Source organism: Melospiza melodia, chromosome 12 (genome assembly GCF_035770615.1).
Source record: "Melospiza melodia melodia isolate bMelMel2 chromosome 12, bMelMel2.pri, whole genome shotgun sequence".
Classification (NCBI taxonomy): Eukaryota; Metazoa; Chordata; class Aves; order Passeriformes; family Passerellidae; genus Melospiza; species Melospiza melodia.
The window spans coordinates 16,505,032-16,525,865 of record NC_086205.1 but is presented as its reverse complement, the minus strand read 5'-3'; the positions used below and the strand labels follow the sequence as shown (position 1 = coordinate 16,525,865).

General features: G+C 36.9%; 1 protein-coding gene across 3 annotated transcripts in view; it reads right to left on the bottom strand.

The window, feature by feature from the left end:
• Window positions 1–86: 86 nt before the first annotated feature.
• The window catches only part of ATP13A3 (ATPase 13A3), a 54,474-nt gene continuing 33,726 nt past the window's right edge, over window positions 87–20,834 (bottom strand). For 2 of the 3 annotated variants that reach the window (XM_063166994.1, XM_063166992.1), the window contains 20 exons: window positions 20,743–20,804; window positions 20,018–20,168; window positions 19,814–19,930; window positions 18,847–18,864; window positions 18,602–18,755; window positions 18,397–18,517; window positions 17,104–17,228; window positions 16,057–16,235; window positions 15,478–15,600; window positions 15,315–15,394; window positions 14,593–14,635; window positions 14,386–14,495; window positions 13,467–13,563; window positions 12,511–12,583; window positions 11,559–11,736; window positions 10,712–10,899; window positions 10,191–10,279; window positions 9,916–9,996; window positions 6,112–6,201; window positions 87–4,655 (listed from right to left, as the gene is read on the bottom strand). In XM_063166994.1, coding sequence (XP_063023064.1) covers window positions 4,458–4,655; window positions 6,112–6,201; window positions 9,916–9,996; window positions 10,191–10,279; window positions 10,712–10,899; window positions 11,559–11,736; window positions 12,511–12,583; window positions 13,467–13,563; window positions 14,386–14,495; window positions 14,593–14,635; window positions 15,315–15,394; window positions 15,478–15,600; window positions 16,057–16,235; window positions 17,104–17,228; window positions 18,397–18,517; window positions 18,602–18,755; window positions 18,847–18,864; window positions 19,814–19,930; window positions 20,018–20,168; window positions 20,743–20,804 — 2,277 coding nt within the window. In that variant the 3' untranslated portion in view covers window positions 87–4,457. The remainder of the gene's footprint in view (window positions 4,656–6,111; window positions 6,202–9,915; window positions 9,997–10,190; window positions 10,280–10,711; window positions 10,900–11,558; window positions 11,737–12,510; window positions 12,584–13,466; window positions 13,564–14,385; window positions 14,496–14,592; window positions 14,636–15,314; window positions 15,395–15,477; window positions 15,601–16,056; window positions 16,236–17,103; window positions 17,229–18,396; window positions 18,518–18,601; window positions 18,756–18,846; window positions 18,865–19,813; window positions 19,931–20,017; window positions 20,169–20,742; window positions 20,805–20,834) is intronic. The other variant, XM_063166993.1, reaches the window with a different exon arrangement.

The window sequence follows — 20,834 nt, the reverse complement described above, 5'->3', positions numbered from 1 at the left end:
GACATCAGAGGGAGTAAGCCTGTGTTCTTCAACAAGCTTTGCACCTAATTCTAGAAAGAATAATTAAAACAATTTCATGAAACTAATGAGAAGAGTTAAAATATCCATTCATTTTAATTTTATTTTCAAAGAGCTTCAGTCACAAAAATGATTTACAAGTCTATTTACAATTCTATTGTACAGTTATTTATGTATGCCTCTTGACAACAGGGTACCATTCTAGAGCAGCAATACATATTTTAAATACAAAGATGTAGTATCATTTCAGATTTAAAAATAAAAGGAAGCTGAGCTTCTAGAGAGTGCTGTAATGATGAACATTTTAATCTGTGTTAGGCTCGAGGAATTAATGGCAAACTAAGTAGTTTCTGGTTCACATAATTATTAAACAAGCTGCAGTTTGTTGAAAATAGTTTTAAAAACCTGAAGCTTTACTGTATATAAAATCAACATATTCAAGACTCTAAAAATTGTCAAAAACCCACAGCTTTCCCTTAGACATACAAAACCCTAAGTTTACAATTCAGAATTTCATGGGAGAAATCCAACAGGACTTGAGCTCTCTCATTTTGTGATGACCAACATAAGCATTAAAAATTTGCAGCATAAAAAGGACTCCACATCTGCTTAGTATTATACTGCATATATACATATACAGTACAGGATTATTTACCCAATTTGGGATGACTGTTCAGCACAACCTTCATGAAGAAAGAAAAAAATAAATAGAATTAAAAATCCAACAACTTTTTAAAAAGTGCAACAGTAAGAGTTTCCAATTGAAAGTTATGATGAATATGGACAGTCAGTTCTGTGGGTTTTTTCAGCTGCTTCTATTCAAGCATTATTTGCAGCATTTTCTTTTTACAGTAGATTTATTTCTATAATATATGAAACTAGAGTTACTGCTAATTGAATCTGAAGGGAAAGGAAGGAAAAAAACTTTAAAAATAACCCTGAGGGATATACAATTTCATGATCTTGTAATTTATTTCTAAAAAGTAACATTTATTATTTAGCAACTGCTTTTCTGGATAGACCAGTCCTTTAAGTATGTGCATAAATAATATTTAAAAATCAGTAATATTTACAAATCCTAATACATCAAAATAAAATACGTACAGATTGAAGTCTGCATACACAAATAATTTAATAATAAATCAAACTCCTCAACATAAGGCCAAAATATACAGCAGGAAGAAAATGTCTACCCAGTATCTAGTGGAGCTCACTAACTTGGTCTGTTCACCTGAATTTAGATTTCCAAGATGAACACTGAAAAAGATTTTTTTTCACTACAAAATGAATTTCATCTTACTTCAAAACAGAAACTGAATACACTAGTGCAGATCTAGTTTGCTGCATTTCTGAAAACCAGAAAAACTAAACTGCTCAAAATGAGAAAAATTATAGGTGGTCAAATTCAGCTCTTGGGCAGGAAGGCATAAATCCCAATAATTGCAGAAAATGCAAAAGCTTATTTTGTGGCTGAACTTGCAATAACAAGATGGATTCTCAGAAAAGTTGATTTATTATTCCTGACTAAGCGTCAGAGCTCAAGCATGCAACCTCAGGAACATTTACCAACCCTGAACGCAGACCTGGAGGAAACGAGCTCCCATTTGCAAAACATTCAAGTTTACTCGCTCATGAGCCATTAGTCACTCAGTTAAGTGGAGACACTTGGCAATTTCTGTTTTAGTAACAGTTCCCTAGAATGTTCTCTGAAGACAAGCCCACCTTAAAGAGCTGTTTTCCTCCTCACTTTCTAGGTAAGTCTAATAAACTAGAATAAGACTGAAAAACTAGCTTCAGAAACAAAACAAGCCAAGAAAAATTATCAGTCTAGGAAAGTATTAAGCAAAAGCATATAAAAGGGAAAGACACAAATATTTCCTTGCAGTTCTCATGAAACAGCAAATCTAAAATGGTCAGTGAAATGGAAAGCAGAAGCTTATGTGTTTAAGGATAAGTCACAGCTCCCAGGTCCAAGATGCATAGCTTCACAATATTTTTCAACTAAAATATTATTTTTGTTTAGATTTGAATACTACTTTCGCAGCTAAGAATTATTCTTCATCAGTTATTCCATGCTACAAAGATTTTGTAAAATCAACATCGGCAGAAATTAGCCACCCGACTCAGGTTCATGACTAATTAATGTATCCAATGTTTGCAGACCCTTTAAAAGCCACCAATGTTGTTCATGTTTATGACCTTATGAAGCCAGGACAATAAAGAACATTGCTCTGTTGAATGAATGCTAAGAAAACCACTTCCCCTTTTCCCCCTCCTCCACTCCTCAAAACAAACAACAACAACAACAACAGAAATCAGGAAAAGAGTTGACAGCTGGACTGGAAGATAGTACACCCATATGCATACTATTTAGGAGGAGCAATAACTTCAACAACCCAGTTCTAGGAAAAGGTCTTCCAAACCATTTAGCACCACTTTTAAATTCCCTGTTGGCACAGTATATTCAACACTGCAGAAACCACAACATGATTGACATTAACATGGTTAATGGTTGATGATTTTGGAGGTCTTTTCCAACCTTAATGATTCTATGAGCAGCAGGGCACACTGTCCATACTGTCCTACAGAACAGCACAAGGGAATTAGGCCTGATCTGAAAAATTCTGCTTATTTAAACAAGGCTGGAATGGAATTGTCTCCACAGGAATTTAAAAGAAGAAAACAAAACAAGACAACCCAGAAAAAAAAAAAAAAAAAAAAGAAAAAAAAGGAAAAAAGAAAAAAATCCCTAACATCAAAACCTCAAATTCCATCATCAGAATATACACACTTCAAAACAATCCCAGCCAGCCAGTGCACCTGGGGCCCTCATTCCACAACTACTCTTAAGGACCCCACTTCCTTCTCTAAAGGATCTCTACAGAATCATGACTTCTTCAGACCCCAGATCTCCTCCCAAAGCTTGGAGGTATCTGGACCAGTTAGTTGCCTCTGGTCAAAAATAGACTGATCAAGACTTATTATTGATCATCTTCCCAAAGACACTAAGGAAGACTTTTCCAAACATTTACAAAGTTGACAATGGTTTCCAGATAAGTAATTTGTAGTTTAAAAAAAACAACAAAAATAAAACAAAAAAGTTTTAAGCCTTGCAAGTCAAAGTGCTGTCTGCCTCTACTTCTTTGTAGACCTATTTTTCTAGTGGTCTTGTCTTCTGATACTGCCTCATGGCAAAATGATGTATGGCTACCCCTAGTGCTTAAGCAGCATTAGTGGTGATACTAGCTTTTATCTTTTTTATCTTTTTTTTTTTTTTAATAAATAAAATCTGCATAAGCCTTATAGTTCTGTAGCAAGACAGGCTTTAGCTCAATTTTCTCTTAATTTTGTTTTGTACAGCTACATGTAGCGCTGAAGACACTGCAGCCTCTGAAATGCCTGTGCTCTCCACGTGCACAAACCCCACACGTGGGCATGTGACAATACCTCCCTCCACTCCCATATCCCTTGCAGCAGTAACTCTGGCCTTACTACTTCAAGGTATATAGGAAAATTATCTTTAGATTTACAAATAAAACATGGTCCACAAAGGGAAAATTCAACCCTTCTGCTGGAAAAAGCAAGGTTTATGGAGAAATGCATAGCTACATGTAATAAAACATGACATAGAAAAAAGTGTTTAGATTCTCCATCCTTCTTTCTCCAAAAACTTTAGAGTGTAGCCAAATGGCTCCTCCCCTGGAGGCCACCTAAGCCTTTTCTGTGGTTAGCTAGAAGAGAAGCCAAGAATCCACATGAAAGCAATGTGCTTATTTCTTAAGGACAGAGCATATTGCTTCTACAGCATTCCCAATTCCTGCTGCGGCAGACTAAAGAATTGAACTTAGAACCCAAACATTACACCTGGAAACACTCCTTACTAATAGGGACAAATTTAAGAGGTACACACACAAACTTTAGAACCGTTCTGAGGCACAAAACTTTTCATCAGTCAAATAAAGACCAACTAAACAAACAAAATAACCCCAACCAACCAAAAAGACAGACACAAAAAACCCCCAAACCATGACAAGGTTATTATGCATCTCTAGTACAGCCATGAAACCATCACATCATAGGGTTTACATGAACACATGCCCAGATAAGCAGATTAGAACAACTATTAAAGTACTCCAGGCAAATAATGTGAACCTGTTTTAACTGCCCTGCAGTTTAAACCTTCAAATGCATCTCATTTAGGAACAATGAAATCTGAAAGAAGGTGAAGGAAACACAATTTTTGTTCTGCCTAAGGTAACTTACATTTTTAAAATGTATAGCCATAGGACACCTGGCTCTGAATTTTGTATTCAGAGAGACAAAACAGTTGGAAATATCTGCATTAGAATTTGACATTTAGCACACTGCAGTTTCAAATAAAGCCTTAAAATTACATTCTTCTGAATACTACTAAAGATACATGCCACCAGGATCCACTGCTACGTTACAGTGATGATTTGATATGAACCATTTTCTTGGGATGGTACTTTTGCTTCTGTTGTTGTCCTGGGTTTTGGTGGCCATTCTGGATCAACCAGCAGTTCCTGAGCTAGGTGCATATACTTGGCTTTTGGTGTCTTCTCTCTACACCCAAACAGGGAAGAAAGGAAACAGACTCCACAGCGGTCCCCAGCCTCCTGCAGAAGTGAACAAATTTGGAAATTGGATTACCATAACAAAAACAAAAGTCAGTAACAATACAGTAAATCACTAGAAGAAAAACTTATTTCAGTCTTTAATTTACTATTTCATTATCACATTGGATTGGACCTGTGGTACAGAAACTCTTCTGTTGTGTCTTCTATACTATGGTAGTAATGACATTCAAAAAACATTATTAAGACAAAACATTATTAAGACAACTATTTCACATTATCATAAATCTAAGACCACCAACAGTTTTTATGCATATTCTATAGTAATTTCAATAATTACAGATAGAACAGGGAACAATAAATTATTGTACTGTTGGAGAATAAAAGCCTGGTCTAGAAAAATTCCTAAAATCCCAAAACACTTTTTAAGTCGTGAATTGTTCAACTGAAGGCAGCCAGTCAGACAAAAGTAGCAGAATTGAACTTGATGGTGAAATCTAAATACTGCAGGTATTAATAGCTATTAAAAAGGACACAAATTACTAAACTTAAGACTTCCTTCCTATGTTTCCTCTCCCAGTCTTAAAAGCATGCAATTAAATTAGCTGGGGAGGAGAAACACCATTCCTCATTCTTGAGAATGAATCCCTCTCATGTCTCAGAGACCACCTATAGTCTACAGGGCTGACATTTTAATAGTAATATATTCTATAGTTTTCATCGTGCTCTAAATGTCTGTCAATTGGTGAACTGAAACAAATGTGAGCCTTGAGCACAGTTTCCATTCTTCAGTGACCACAAGACAATTTGTTCTACAACAGCCTCAAAAGGACAAATGTAAATCTGAAGTGAATATATTTAATAAAATTTAGTGCTGAGAAATAAACCACTGTAATTCTAGCAAGCACAAATGTATAATCGGCCAAAAGTAATAACGCAACAGGCTTAAAGTAGAGCTGTTTTTATGGAATTCACATAGATTTCCTTCATGCAGAAGGGGCAGACCAGAGCAAAATTCATGGTCACCTGAAAAACCTTTCAGTGTCCTAAACCATCTGAAGCAGTAATAGTGTATTTTCATTTGCCATCTTGTTTTGTTTCATTTGTACATGCTGAAAATTACTGCTCTCAGACAAGGGCCCAGAACTCTAAACCAAATAATTTATTTTAATTGCTTCTAAGCAAATCAAGATGTTCCCAGTCCAAGTGTACTAACTTGTGACACCAAAAAATTTGCTAATGTGGAAACTAAAAATGAAGTGAGAAAAGTCTTAAAGCAATACTCTAGGTTTGTTTCACCGTTCTTGCACACACACTCACTAAACTCTTTAAGTGCCAATACAGAAAAAAATATGAACCCAGAAGCCTTTGCTTTTAATGAAATCTAATTTAGGCAGACTTAAGCTAAAGATAAGGCAACAGACACTTATAGATAAGAGACAAAACCAAATTAATCCACATGCACTGAAATGAGGACAGCAAAATACTCGTCTCCAACCTGAGGCGGCTGGGGTATGGTGAGGCGAGATTCTCCTTGTTTGTCTCGATTGAACACAACCTTCCAAAGGATCATATCAAGGAGGACATTCTGTGAGACATTACAGTGAGTGGGAAGAGTTAAAGAAACTAATGATCAATTGTTGTTAGTGTGCACATTACAAATAAAACCTGAAACAGTGGGTTAGCCATAACTAATTCAGTGGTGAGCAAAATGGAGCGTTTATGCTACTTTTGTTGGTACTTTTGTGATAAACATTTCCATTCTTAAAGTGCTCACACAAAATTTAAGAATATGAACAGGTACTCTAAAATCAACAGCAACAATGACCAAATCTGCATCCATCTCTATGGGTAAAAAACATAAATACACATGTGTTTCAATACTCTAAAAACCTGTGAAAGCACCACATGAAGACATGAGTGCTTAGAGCAGTTTCCCCATAAACCATCTTGGAGTTATCCTTTTTACATAGTCTGTTCTAAACTAGTGACATTCTCAGAAAAGTAGCAGTGGGGTGGTAAAGCTGGGCCACCAGCAGGAATAAAGGAAATACACACAATGGTATGTGTAATTCCATGGTTTTAAAAGAGGGCAGAATTTGAACAGTATGTTGAGCACATCTGGTTATCCTCATACAGCTGCATGGGCGGACTCAGGAGCTTTGAGCCAATCTGACAACACAGGTATGAACCTGTAGCTTCCATGGCCTCGAGCCTACAACTCTGATCCTTGGACAGATTCCATTTCTAACATTTGACTAACTGCTGCCACTGAAAATGGGGAGCTGATTAGTCAGACTTTGGTAACAGATTTTTATAATGCTTATGATTTTGTAATGTACCACAATTTGACAGTGCTTTTATAAAGCATCAGCCAACAAATCTTCAGCTTGTTAGATGTTCATTTTTGAAGCCAGTCTGGTTTAAGCATGTCTATACCAGGCATCAGGGGTGAGGAGGAACAGCTGCTAGGATCTGCCTTTGTTGTGCAATATTTTCTATCATATGGTAGAAGGAATCTGCATGCTTTGCGATCCTAGTCTGGCACCCACATGGAAGGAGCAAAAGCTTTTCACGGCATTTCAGAAAACAAACAGAAAACAACCACAGTCAGAAATTACTCCTGTTGTAGAAGCAATGACAAAACTACATATGATCATAGCGTGACACAAAAGTGTCACACTGGCAAGTGTGACTAAGGAAGATCCCATCCTCATGTATCTCATAATTGTGAGACACTTAAAGAGGCATTACTGAGGGATAGCTCTCAGCAGAACAAACTCCAGGTGAAATACAGGGTACCTTGTTAAAAGATGGAAGGAGCTGCCACCAGTGGCCTCTCCCAGATACTCAGAATGTGACCTGTGGCACAGGTCTGTAGTGAAAAGTGGAGGGAGCAGAAAATCCAACCAGGCACACAAAGAGAGAAAGACAATGAGCTATACTTGAAGTGAAGGAAAGAAACAGCCTGGGATTTCTACACAGCACACTGGACCCAGGGAGCTGGCACCACATGACAAAGCTTTAGAGAGTGTAGAATAACACTGCTGGAATTGAGCAAATGCAGTTCAAGAGGTGGGTATCAGTTATGGAAGGTGAAGTGTATATTCTAAAACAAGGTTTGGGATTTGAGGATTGCTACACAACAGTTCTGTTGGGACACCTGCTGAACAGTAAAACAACTCATCTGCCAAAACAAAGCATTCAACTTATACTTGCAAAGTGGGAGAAACTTGGTTTAAGAGAGAGCATAACAGCCCACACAATTAGTGCAAAGAAGTAGGTACTTCTATTTTATTACCAAAGTATAGGCAACAAGATAAATAGGGAAGGCTGTTTAGAAGAAATGTGTCAAATCACCCCTGCAGTTTTGGTAATGGAAGTTAAATGACTGACGTGCACAAAGATGCTAACTCAAACCTCCATAGGAAAAAGAGTGGGGTGAGGTTTGAAATAGTGGGTGAAAGAACACAGTCTGCAGGTAATTCTAGTGCTTAGGTGATGTTTAGTAGAAATTCACAAGTTTTCAGGCTGATGTGACAACCAACAAGGCCCAGAAGTGGAACCTGATGAACACATATTTAAACCAGAGGAGAACCATTTGTCCTCAGAGCCACGTGCTGATACATGGATTGGCACACTGCACAGACTTCCTACTGGAGCCCTTACACATCCAGAACAGAAACAGCACCAGATTCTATAGAAGTTACAGGATCACCTGCAGAACAAAGGAATTTTCAAGCAGATAGATGGTAAATGTATTTCCCTCAGTAATCTTTATCACTGGACTGAAAATTGAAACTGAATTGGAAAAAATATTTCTGTCTAGGAGGTTTGTTTTAATTTTATCAGAAGACAAAAAGAGCCATGATTCTGAAGCTTCAGAGTAGCTGGGTTTTTTTCAGTGGTAAAGACAGCAAAATACATAAAATTTGACTTTTCACAAATAAAAGAAAGCCAGAAAAGCCCAAACTATTAAGCATTCACTACTACAGAAAAATGAAAGAATTCAAGACCATAAAGAAAAATCATCAGAGGAAGAGCTAGAGTACATACAGGACAATGTAAGAAAGGCACAGGAGCTTTGGATAAACTTGTTAACAACAAGACAAGAGGCCAAGAAAATTAGTATCTACTGACACGTTTTGGAAAAGTTGTTGCCTGCCATGTGAAAACACAAAACCATGTTCCAATAGGCAGCAACATAAGAGCATATTTTGCAAATTCTATTTGGAACAACATTTTAAACACAAAACACCTTGGTAATTTTGATTCAAGTATCTAAAAAAACACCTTTGAGTTAATTTTTACTAGGTCACTAATAAAGGGAAAAAAACATGTCAATTGGACAGAATATTAATGCTGCAGTACTCTTTGAAGACCAAAATTATATGATCCAAGGAAGTATTATACTGATTACATTGGTAGCAATCCCTCACATTGTAATGGAAATAATGATTAGAAGCTGTAGAAAATGTTACACAGTAAAAACAGATAATTGCAGTGTGCACTAAATAATGCTGGAAGGTCTTTTCATCTTGCAGGAAAAAAAGTGACTCATGACTGCAACCAAAACCCAAACATATTCAGGATGGAAATCACACATGGAGAAAAACTAACCATAGGAATAAATAACTGACTGAATACAGATTTCTTCTGGAAGATTTATTTGTCCAACTTTGATTCTTGGAAACAAAAACAAGGCACCTGGATGAAAGGTAGGGCATGTTTCTGCATACATTAACTCTGGAATTATAGCAGAAGAGGTCAACATCCAGAATGATTGACTTCAGACAAGCTCAGTGATGGCAAAAGCTGATTGGCATGAACATCTCTACTTCTGGGCTTTGATCATATCAGACAGACCTGCATTACACAGACCTGCATAATTTTGAACAATAAGCTATGTGTACGATCCAAATGAAGGAAGGGGGGCTCCCCTAAGGATTTTAGATAGCTCTCTTGTATGTTGTTATTCTGAAGTAACAGAAAATAAAACAGAAAATAAAACACAAAATAAAAATGGAGTATTTTAATACGAAATAGTTGAATTATTAAGTCTTTTGACTTTCTCCCTGCCCCAATTTTTTAATAAAAAAGATTTTAAAATTATACTTTAGACACAAAGTCTTGACACCTTAAATCTAGCTTACAAGGACATTTGTAGAAATACACACTTAACAAGAAAACAGTAGCCACTCATACTGGCATGTTGTGAAGAGTGATCTAAATAAAAGACAAACATGCACCCTGCAAAAAGAAGCACTTAAAAGAGAAGTATTTTTCCCTGTGGTTTTCTTACCTCTGTCAGCACAGACACAAGTGCATTTAGAATAACAATGATGACAATTCTTAGGCGCCACTCCGGTGGCACACACACAAGCTGTGGAAACAAGTTACCAGAGATTAGAAACACACATGTGAAGTAAACACACATCCAAAACACTCAGCATTATAAATTCTCCCTTCCCCAGCCAGTGATGTGAAGCTAAAGGTCTGCAGGGCTCATGCTTGTCCCAAAGGCAGCCCACCAGTTTCCTGAGGAAGCTGACACACCTGAGATGGGCTGACTCTCACCTCCAGAAATTCGTCGATAGCTTCAACAGGATGCAACATGATGAAAAATATGAAGACATAAAGAACTATAACAGATAAAACAAACAGAACTGCAAAAGAAGAAAAGAATATTTTAATTGGACCATCTCACAATTGAAAGTTTTAGACAGTTTTAATATGTATCATGTGTTTATCACTGCCTGGAAACAACTTCTCTTTTCCCCCTAAACCCCCTCCAGTATTGGAGCAATACTAGTTGTGCTGATAGCCATAAAGAGAAGGCCTGACTCCTCCTCACTGGCTCACTTGTGGACTTGAAATATACAGACACATACATGTCTACTAATTAAGCAACTATTAACACAAATTTCTCCTTACAGTTTAGTATTTCTTTATTTCCAGCTGTGATTAGATTAGAGGATAACTCCACTATGATCTGCTAGCAACACTATTGCTTCTGAAGTGGCACAACAGAATTGTTAACAAGGGCACAGTAACTTGGGAATTTTATTTGGAACTGTATATACTAAGAAAGGACTTACAATTTTTGTAGCATGGTTGTCTAAAAGGCTTTCCTTTAGAAAAGACAATTGCCACTATGAGGTACTGAAAGCTGGATATAAAAAACAAAGTTGTGTTTTCATAATTTTTAATGTAATGTTCATCATGAACAGTCTCATTCCCATGGTGTGCAGAGCTGGTGTTCTGGGCGTCCAACACATTACATGCACTGCAACACAAAAACATTGAACACTAAGTTATGGAGAAGAGGCAAATAGGGCCCATTTATTTACAAAAGCAATGACAGAACAAATTGCTACAGTAGTAAAAAAGCTTAACTTGAGAACATATTACAGGTAGTAAGAAGTAACTCAAAACTGTGGCAGGGAGGTGGCAATTTTTGTGAATTCAAAGCTTCAAGTTCTTTTATGCTGCCAGTTTGTAAATTTTCTACATAAACTGTTTTAAAACTATCATTGTAGACAGACTTAACAGACAGGTAAGGAAATACTGCAATCTAAAAAAATAAAATTAAAACACCTCTTTATTTTCAAAAATATTAATTTGATTTACTGTAACTCTAACAGGAAAGCAAAGCTTTATAATATGAAAGAGATAGAATAGATAGAACCATAAATTTCAAAATTTCTACCTCAACTGTCTCAAAGCTGAAGAGTCATTACACCAAGCCATCTGACTCTGACCCAATTTTGTTTTTCAGCCACTGGGTAGCTCCCATATATTTTTTTCACAGAAAATCAGCAAACTAACAAGCTGCAATTTTCAAAGTCCCCACGGTGGGGGCAGTGGTCAAGAAAGAAGAGAGCATTACTGCCTTTAGCTTTCCAATCACTACTGTATCCTGCACAGAGCCACTGAAACACTTACTCAGAGTCTGGTGTCCAAGGCTCGTACCAGGACTGCTGTTTGACCCAGAAGAACCCCAAGGTCTGGAAAGCAAGGCAGATGATGATCTGAGACAACACGGAACACAGAAGTGGACCTGAGATAAGACCTGATGGAGGCCTTCGTGCAACAAGCTCTGTCCAAGCAGGGTTCAGACTCACTGCAGAGAGAACAAAAAACAAATGACACATTGCATCATTATGGTTTTCAAGAGTTATCCTGTTCACATTCTATGGGATTAGAATGGCTTGCTCATGACATCACTTTAAAATTTAGTCCAGAACTGCAAATGTGAAACCACTTTGAAAAAACCATAGAACAACACCATAGTGCCTTCTACAGGCTGGTTCCCCAGCAGCACAGCATAGCAGGGGACAGAAGCAGCCATCAGACTTACGGAATTAGCAGTGTCTGGCCAAATTCCCTTTGTCTGCAAGGACTTACAGCTTCCCTCCTCACTTTTGGACTGCCATTGCTTCAATTAAGATGTTTTTATTAAATTTGACAATGGAATTCTACTGTTAGCCAGTGAATTGAATGCTAGGCATGTATGTGAAATCAAACGTTTCACCAGCAATACTTTGTGTGTAACATTTTGTGGACAGAAGTTCAAAATAAGAATGCAAGGAATCAAAACATTTGAGCAAGATGATATTTTACAATGACTCCTGTTTTGATTCCAAAACCGACTCCCTGTCCTGTGAAGACTTAGTTCCCTGAGGTCATGCCCACAACCTGCTTCTTGTTTTAGGACATTTCACAAATTTCAAGATTGTGGTTTGGGTTTCTTAATGCATAGATGTAATAGTAATAATATCTTCACTGTATGTCACAGTGTTTTCTCAAAACCACATGTAATTAGATATTAAAGAAAATCTGACCAAGCAAAAAGTGGTTCACAGAAGCCACAATGGTAATTCAGTACAGTACTTACTAGTGAAGACAACCACCAAAATGATTGCCAAATCAATGAAGAGAAACTGGAAATCTCCCAAATTGCTCAGGATCTGGAGAAACAACAAATGAAAGATTGGTAATTTCTTCACACCACCCAAAAAGTTTATACTGACAATTTTACACATTAATTCTTTGAATTTCCCTCTATAAACAAGAGAGTGTCCTGTCAAACTGGCCTCCTTTACCTGCAGGAGTCCTGAATACTCTACAATTCACAGAATAATACCTGAAGTATCACAGTATGAAACAACCTTTTTAAGATGGACAAGCTATTTGTAATTGAAACTGGTTTGTAATCAAAATGATATTATTGAATCTTACATATCAATGCAATAACAGCTTAGGCCTACAGCTCTTTAAACACCATAGCCTTACTATGTACTCATACAGCTGTGAAAATTTCCACCTCAAAAGTCCCTTAAAACTCTGCATCTTTACCTTCTCAGAATACAAATTAAAATACAGGATTTCTACCACATGCCACTATTGTGAAACCAACCATATTAACAGGAAACATTCCATTTTGCTTCCCCCCCACCCAGCCAAATCAGTACTTCCAGTTTCTTTAAATTCTAACATAAAATGAATGCATTGCCCTTTAAAATAAGTTAGGCTATTTCAAAATGCTGAAAATTTTTAAAAGAACTGAAACCTGTATTTTTGCTTTGTATATATGCTTATTTGGTCTTCCTACTGTAGAGACTTTCTTTTCTCAGTCATTGGTTATTGCCTTTTCTAAACAGATACTACCATGTATTTTGTACAGTTAATATGTAAAAAACCCCCAAATACTAACAACACTTTCAATCTAAATGTATTTTTGAATGCATACATTGTATTCAAAGGGACTTGCAATAATTTGTATTCAATATCTATCAACTTTCAAATCTCTGAATGATGCTGACACTGCATAGGTATTGACAGAATACTTACAGAATACAGCAGAGTAACAGTGATGTACTGGATGATGCTGTATAATGCCATGAATTTGAACACACAGAAGGAAGTTACTAAAGCAGCACGGCCTTCCCTGTCAAAACAGATGGAATCATGTAACTACAAAGCTTTCTGTGCAAGCAGTTCAGTTCTGCCTACCAAATTGCTAGCTGCAATTAGACACACCAGCAAACCCTTTGAGGGACACGAGGCTACAGATATGAGAGAAACAGGAGTCAGAATGGTACACTTCCCCCAACATCAAATTGTGGGTCTGTCTTCTGAACTCAGCCACCACCTAACCAGTCCTCTTTGGACTTCATGTGGTTTTCACCAGAGGTTTTTAAATTAATGTCTTTTTACACAAGCATCTATGAAGCATTAGTTTACTGCATGGACTGAATAAACACAGTCAGCCACAGAGCTGCTGACTTCAGAAATGTTTCTGATAATGCATTACTTCATTATTTCCCCACAGACCCCTAGATTCTTCTTTGGCTGACCATTATCCAAAATCATTACCTAATTTCCAATTCTAGAGTCAACAAATTGGTCAAACCCTATTTAGAGAATTTGCCTTCTACTTTGTATGGTGCAGAGCAATTATCTTTGCAATTACACACAGCCTTTATGGAAACTAGCAAAGTGACTAAGACAAAATTAAAGACTAATGCGTAGAAGTTCGGTCATGCTTTGAAAAATTAAACTTTTCACGGACAAAGGATTTTACAACAAAATAGTAAATCATGCTATGGCAGGGTTTTGCACTGAGTACCTTTGGTAAAGAAAAAGAACCACTAAAATGTATGTATTCTGTAATTCACACTGGTTTCCTGCAGCATCAAATATATACTAAAATAGAGCATGCAAGATGAGTTACACAGACACATTTAAAGTCCACGGTCAGTGGCATTACCTGATCAGCTTTGGCACACAGGAAATACTGGGTGTCCTGGAAGTGAATGGTGATGCCACAGAAGCCTCAAGTTCAGACAGAGATATACCACCATGTGCCCTCTTCAGTGCCTGCCAGGTAACATTGAAATAGAGACCATTTTAGAACTTGCCTTCAGCTGTACCATTTAACTGAATGGTTCTGTATGGAAAATAAAAATATACTTACCCCACAGTCATTTGCTCCATCTCCACACATGCCCACATAGTAACTACAAAAGCAAAACAGATATCAGCATTCTGGATCATTCTCCAACCATGGTCCATTTAGCTTATTTCATTAATTACTTCTATATTTCAGTAATTCAGGGTTTGCATAACAATGGGTGATCATTAATGCTGAAATCAATTACTGTTGCTGTGATACATATAAGGAAGTAGAAAAGTAACATGACAATGACAGGTCAATCAAAGCAATAATGGTTAATTAACTCTCTATCATCCCAATGTGGTCTAAAGAATCTTTGCTCTAAGGCAATGACACTTCTGTAATATTTTGTAAAGCTGCAAGGCCTGACACCAACAGTCACATACTGACCAACGTAAACAGAAGTTATCCTGATAATACTTCTGTAAAACACAGAAGACATTTGATGGGCTTGTTTCATAAACCAAGCAACTGCATTTATAAAATATGCCAGTCACTTGATGCACTTATTCCTCGTTTAAAACCTCATTAAAAGTCTGAAACTTTCCCAACTAGCCAGCAGATGGTACTACTCTCCTCTCATTCTATTAGATCAGCTAATAGGCTGATCTATCAACACAAGGAGTTCTCTCAGCCCAGCATTTTTCTTTAGGCAAAACAGCTAGGAGCACGCATAATTTTTGTCTCCTATCAAACCAAACACATTGAACCCTCTTGCTTTCTATGCTTAAGCAAATACTTACTCTACATTTTGTAAAGCTTCCACCAGCTGAGTTTTCTGATCAGGTGCCATGCGAGCAAACACAGTGCCGTGTAGCACGAGCTGCAAGACAGGAGAGTTCTTAATGCTCACAGGGCAAAGGCTCCTCACCACTCAAAGTGCCCAGACTCAAGGGAAATGCTCACCTTGGGTACCAGGTCCTGAAAATGCTCCAAAATCACTGCAAATGACTTCCCATTCATTGCAAAATGGTATTTTGTCATCTGGAGATCCTCAAGGCTTTCATGGACCAATTTAACTGGAATATCCTATCAAAAGTAGTTTAATACTGTAATGGATATACACAGACACCTTGCCATTTCAAGCTAATACTCAGAGGGGTATTCCTAGAGATGACTAGGTTTATAAGAAGGTAATTTGAAAAAAAAAACAACAACTCATACACACGTACATATTACTAAGAAAATGTAGTTTAATGTTTCAACTACAAGCAGCTAGAGAAGTTTTGACATATTGAAATGTTGGGGAAAAAAACCCCTGTCAAGTGAAATGTCAAATGTCATATCACAGTTGAAAAACTACCTCCCCCAGCTGCTTTATTAGTCTGTGGTATTTGAAGATCTGAAAGTTAACCAGTATATCAATGCTTTACTGACACTTAACAGCTGATTTACTATTTAATAGAATAACATAAAAAGGACTGTAAAACTAACAGCTTACATTCTAACATGTGTGATAGAATGTAATAATATAATTCATATTACCTCTGAGTTTATGGCTGGTGATGAACTAGTGCATTTTGCGAGGGTATCTGCATAATGCCAGTTGATCCTGGCAGCCTGCCCATCCTTTGGAGGTAGTGCTTCAGCAATAATGACCTTATCCTGAGGTAGAATCATTCCACAGTCTCTGGCCACAGAGATAGCAGTTAACATATTATCCCCTGTTAAACAATAGCATTTTAAAGGGTTTCAGTCAGAAAAACATCAAGATAATCTGCTGATATTCCCTGTAAGAAAAAAGCTAACAAAGCCTGCACAGAACTATGACAAGGACTGCCCCACATACCAGTGCCAACCTCAGAAAAAACCAAACCTACAGACAACACTGAAACCCCCAGGTAAACCCCCTCCTCTACAAATTTTGTTTGCTGCTTGGAGCTATAAAGATCTCTTATTGACCAAATCTTAGTGTATATGGAAAATCAGGCAGAAAACAGGCAGCCATTTAAAATACTGCTTTTTACAGTCACAGAACATGCAAACACAAAGCTGTATTGTTAGCTTAGCAAAACATTCCAAAATCACAACACCTGTGATTTAAAAAGCAAACACATATCGTATAAAAAATACTGAGCACAGACATCTAAAATGCTTACAAGCACCTAAGTCATTCTCTCAGAAAAAATCCAACACAAAGTGACTTCTCATAGTATAAATCAAAATGGTAGGGAACATCAGGACATCCAGTCCAACCTCCTGCTCAAAGTAAGTTCAGTCATAAAATCAGACTAGGACTTCCACTTAGCCTGATTTGGAAGACTTTTAAGGATTTTCATCCTCCAATTCAGTATCAAGTAGCTTATACTTAGGGAGAAGAAACTACAAAGTGGAATTAAAGCCTCTTCTGTTTTCTCTGACTTACCAAAGCAACTTGCACCCAAAAACAAAAAAAATGGAGTCTGAATATTTTCACAAGTTTCTAAACAGGGTCCCTGTTGCTATAAACACAGTGTAAACCCACTGACACTAATACACATAGTTAAAACAAGAAAGAGATGGATCTTTGAGTATCAATGTTTACATGCTAACCTGTAACCATGACAGTGCGAATGTTGGCTTTATGCAAATCTTCAAGTACAGCAGGGGTTTCTTGCTTTAACTTGTTTTGCATTATAATTAACCCCATAAAATCCATGTTGCTTTCAATAGCATCTCTGATGAAAAAGAGACAAGGAAGAGAAGATTTTAAGATTTACAATTATTAGATGCAGCTCTAAAAGCCTGATTTTCTGCTTATCAAAGTAAAGAGGAATGTGTATTTTTAACCATGAAGTAATTCGCTTTATAAAAAGTGGTGTGAAAGATATAATCACAATAACTTATACTTATTTCCCTTGTTTTATTTGAAAACCAGTATGAGAAAGTGTTGTTTCCTCTCAAGCACAATTTTCAGTTTTTTCCATGAGAATGCTTTCTAAAGGAAATTACAGTCTCTAATAGGTTACAGCTAGAAAACCTGCTCTGAAACTAACTGCATTCACAAACCAAATATTAAGATATGTTTAGAGCACACATTTCTTTTCCAATTTAGCTGAACCTTAAGATAAAAGCTACCACATTCTTACAAAGGCATGTAAGATTAATAGGCACTAGCTAATTCGGCAGAGAAATTAACTCCCTTTGGTTTACATTAAAAAGTCAGTGTATTTACAGGTCTTGGGTATTCTACTGCTATTGTAGACTTTCACACCGGAAACTGGAAAACTCATTGCTTTGCTAAATGTTCACCTTGCACACAGGGCTGATACAAAAGAACACAGTCAAAGTTGGCATTTTCATAGCTGTACTACACATTCAAGCACTGTGGGAAAGATGACATTATCCACAAAACTAGGCCCAGCTGAAAAATATTTCACAGGAGGTTCTACTACTTGAAGGAAGAAACCTTTCTACTTTTCAAACCTCTGCAACGAGAAAATGGACATGCTGCCTTTAGGAGACAAAGAAACTACATCAAACATGTATAGGATTTCCATCACTAGCCATTATCCTTAATAAACATAGATGATATAAGTATGTGCAAGTAAAGAAATCAGACGAGGTTTTCTGTCACAATAATGTAAATTAGACACCATAAAAATGATATTCCAGTTCATTTCCAGCTTAAAGCTCATCCTCTGAATTCACTTCATTGCAGAAAAAAAATTCCTTATCTTGTGTGTCCAGGGCACAACTAAAGGATGTACAGAACTATGTATGCCAAGACAAAAAAAGCTAAAGAAGAGTAGTAATTGATGTAAACAAAAATACACATTACATATTAATTCAAAGCATGCAGCTTTTAAAATCTGTTACTTATTAATAAAGTGAAGCCAGTCTTACCTGCTAATAGTCTGGACTTTGTGCCATGTAAGCTTAGACTCCAGTTTTCTGTGAGCAAGAGCAATAACTCGGAAGCCCTGCTTAGTGTAGTCTTCCAGGACACGCTCAAAGTCAACAGGAACTTTAGAAAAATCAAGTTTTGGGTTATTAAAATATTCATATTTCAGCTGAGCTATAGAAGAAATAGAAAAATTTGCTCCTTTACCTGTTTCCTGCTTACACAAGCTGGCAATCACCTCTGGGGCACCTTTCATGTAAGCATCCATTCTCTTTTCCCCTAGAACCCTGGCTATGACACACATGCGCTGCAACACTGAGGAAAATGGAAACTGGCGCACGATTCCAATTTCATACCCAGTCTGTGCCAGACAGGAAGGAAGGAACAAAAGGGTTACATCCACATGCATCTTCAGAAAAATAGGTATGTGCCAAATGAAAAAGTATACTTACCGACAGCTCAAACAACTCCTGAAAAACAAAAAAATATACAGTCACTCTAAATATCAATTTTGAGTATTTCTTCAGCTACAAATTATTTCAACACGAATCCGTATGAAGTCATACTGTATTTTCAATGGATTTCATAAAAGCTGAATATAAATATACTGCATCTGTTTAGTATCCTTTACTTTAAGTGAGACACAGTAGAACTGTAGAGCTTGATTGCTTGATTAGAATTACCAAGACCTTTCACATCCAAACTGTTTAGCCTTTGTAAATGACTAAAGTACTATGGTGTTTCAGAATGAGGCCACATTATTATTAAGTATATTCCTCCAAAAAATAATGCACTAAGTTGCAAGAATGTTCAGATATCAACTACTGCACAGAAATTACTGCTGTGCACGTACACTGAACCCTGAACAAAAGGCAGTTCTATCTACTACAAAATACAACTCATACAAATGTACGGACTTGTTACACCCTCCCACTGTCCTACTCTGTGATAATCTGGATATACACTCACATGCTTAAAATTTCCCTTTGTGAAATATTTAAAAATACTTCAAAATACAGCTAGAAGAAACATTTGCTAAGTACATTTTGTTTTTTTACTCAGCACTTAGTGACATTAACAAATTATTGTCTTAACTGAAACTGCAAGGTGAGCACACCTAAGCATTTCATTAAAACAAGAATTTGGTAACATACAAATATTAAAAGGCATAAGCTCAAAAAGCATTACTGTACTTTTTAACTAATCAGTAAAGGCAATAATGCTGACACTCACTTTGCTCACCTTGCAATGGGCATATACTGAATCACTACCTTCAACAATGGTTTAAACATTTTTAAATGTTGTAAAGGTTTGTTGTATCCTTGCCATCAAAACCCTCACAGTTCTGACCAATTTCAATTTTATCATATAGTAAAATGTGTTTCTTTAACTCATATCAATTGTTTTGAGTTTTTATACCATTTCTTGATCTGTTGCTTGCTTGGATTCTGGGGAAAGTTGTTTTGAAGGTCGAACCACTGTTGGCATGATTCTATTATGAAGGGCTGTTTCCTCTTCAGTTGCTTCTTCTAAAATCTGTATTAAAAAAGAGTCAACTAATTTATACATTCATTAACTTGGACTTGCTCATAATCCAATATTCAGGAGACAAAAGGCACTTACCCATCCTATTGCTTCAAACATCTTCAAATCAAGTGGATCCCCAGAAAGCACCCCTTCAATTTTTGTAAGGGAATGACAAGTTGCCATGCAAGCAACAAACTCTGACTTCAGCAAGCTCTCACTGCAAGCCCTCTCTTCCGGCAAAAGGAAACTGAAACAATGAAGTAATAATATACTTAGCACTATAATTATTTATTATGAGCTACTTCAAAAGGTTTGTTTAGATTAACAGAAGAAAATTGACTGCACAAGTCCCTTCACTTGTGTTTTCACACATCACGGAAAACAAATTAAGACTGGGCTGGAATCTTCAGAAACTATCACAACTTTTTCCTCCTTCAAACACTCAGTGTTCATTCCTTCCTTGTCTAGTTTGATCTCTCATACAAAGCCCTCTTATCACTTAGTACTTAATTAGCTAAGGTAATTCATTTTAGCAGCCCAAAAAGTCATTGCTTAGGAGGACAGGATTAAAGAAATATGCAATTGTTTTGCAGTATGACCATGATGAGATCTCAGACTAACAAATAAAATTCTGCCTCAGCTTGGCTGTGGAGTTTAAACTTCCACTAGACCTAAGCCACAGTTCAAGTGGCATTCCTACAGCACATTACAAAAATGTAAACATACATGAGCTCACACTGAATTTTCTATTCTATTCTGCTGAAGCTGTTACAGTACAACATGAGTATCATGTTTGCTATCAGCCCCGAGCTCATCCTTACCGAGCATTTTCCACCCGCTGAATTCCCCAAAGATCCAAGCCATCCTCAGTAAGTGTGCCAGTCTGCAAAAGAGACCAAGGGCATGGCATGTA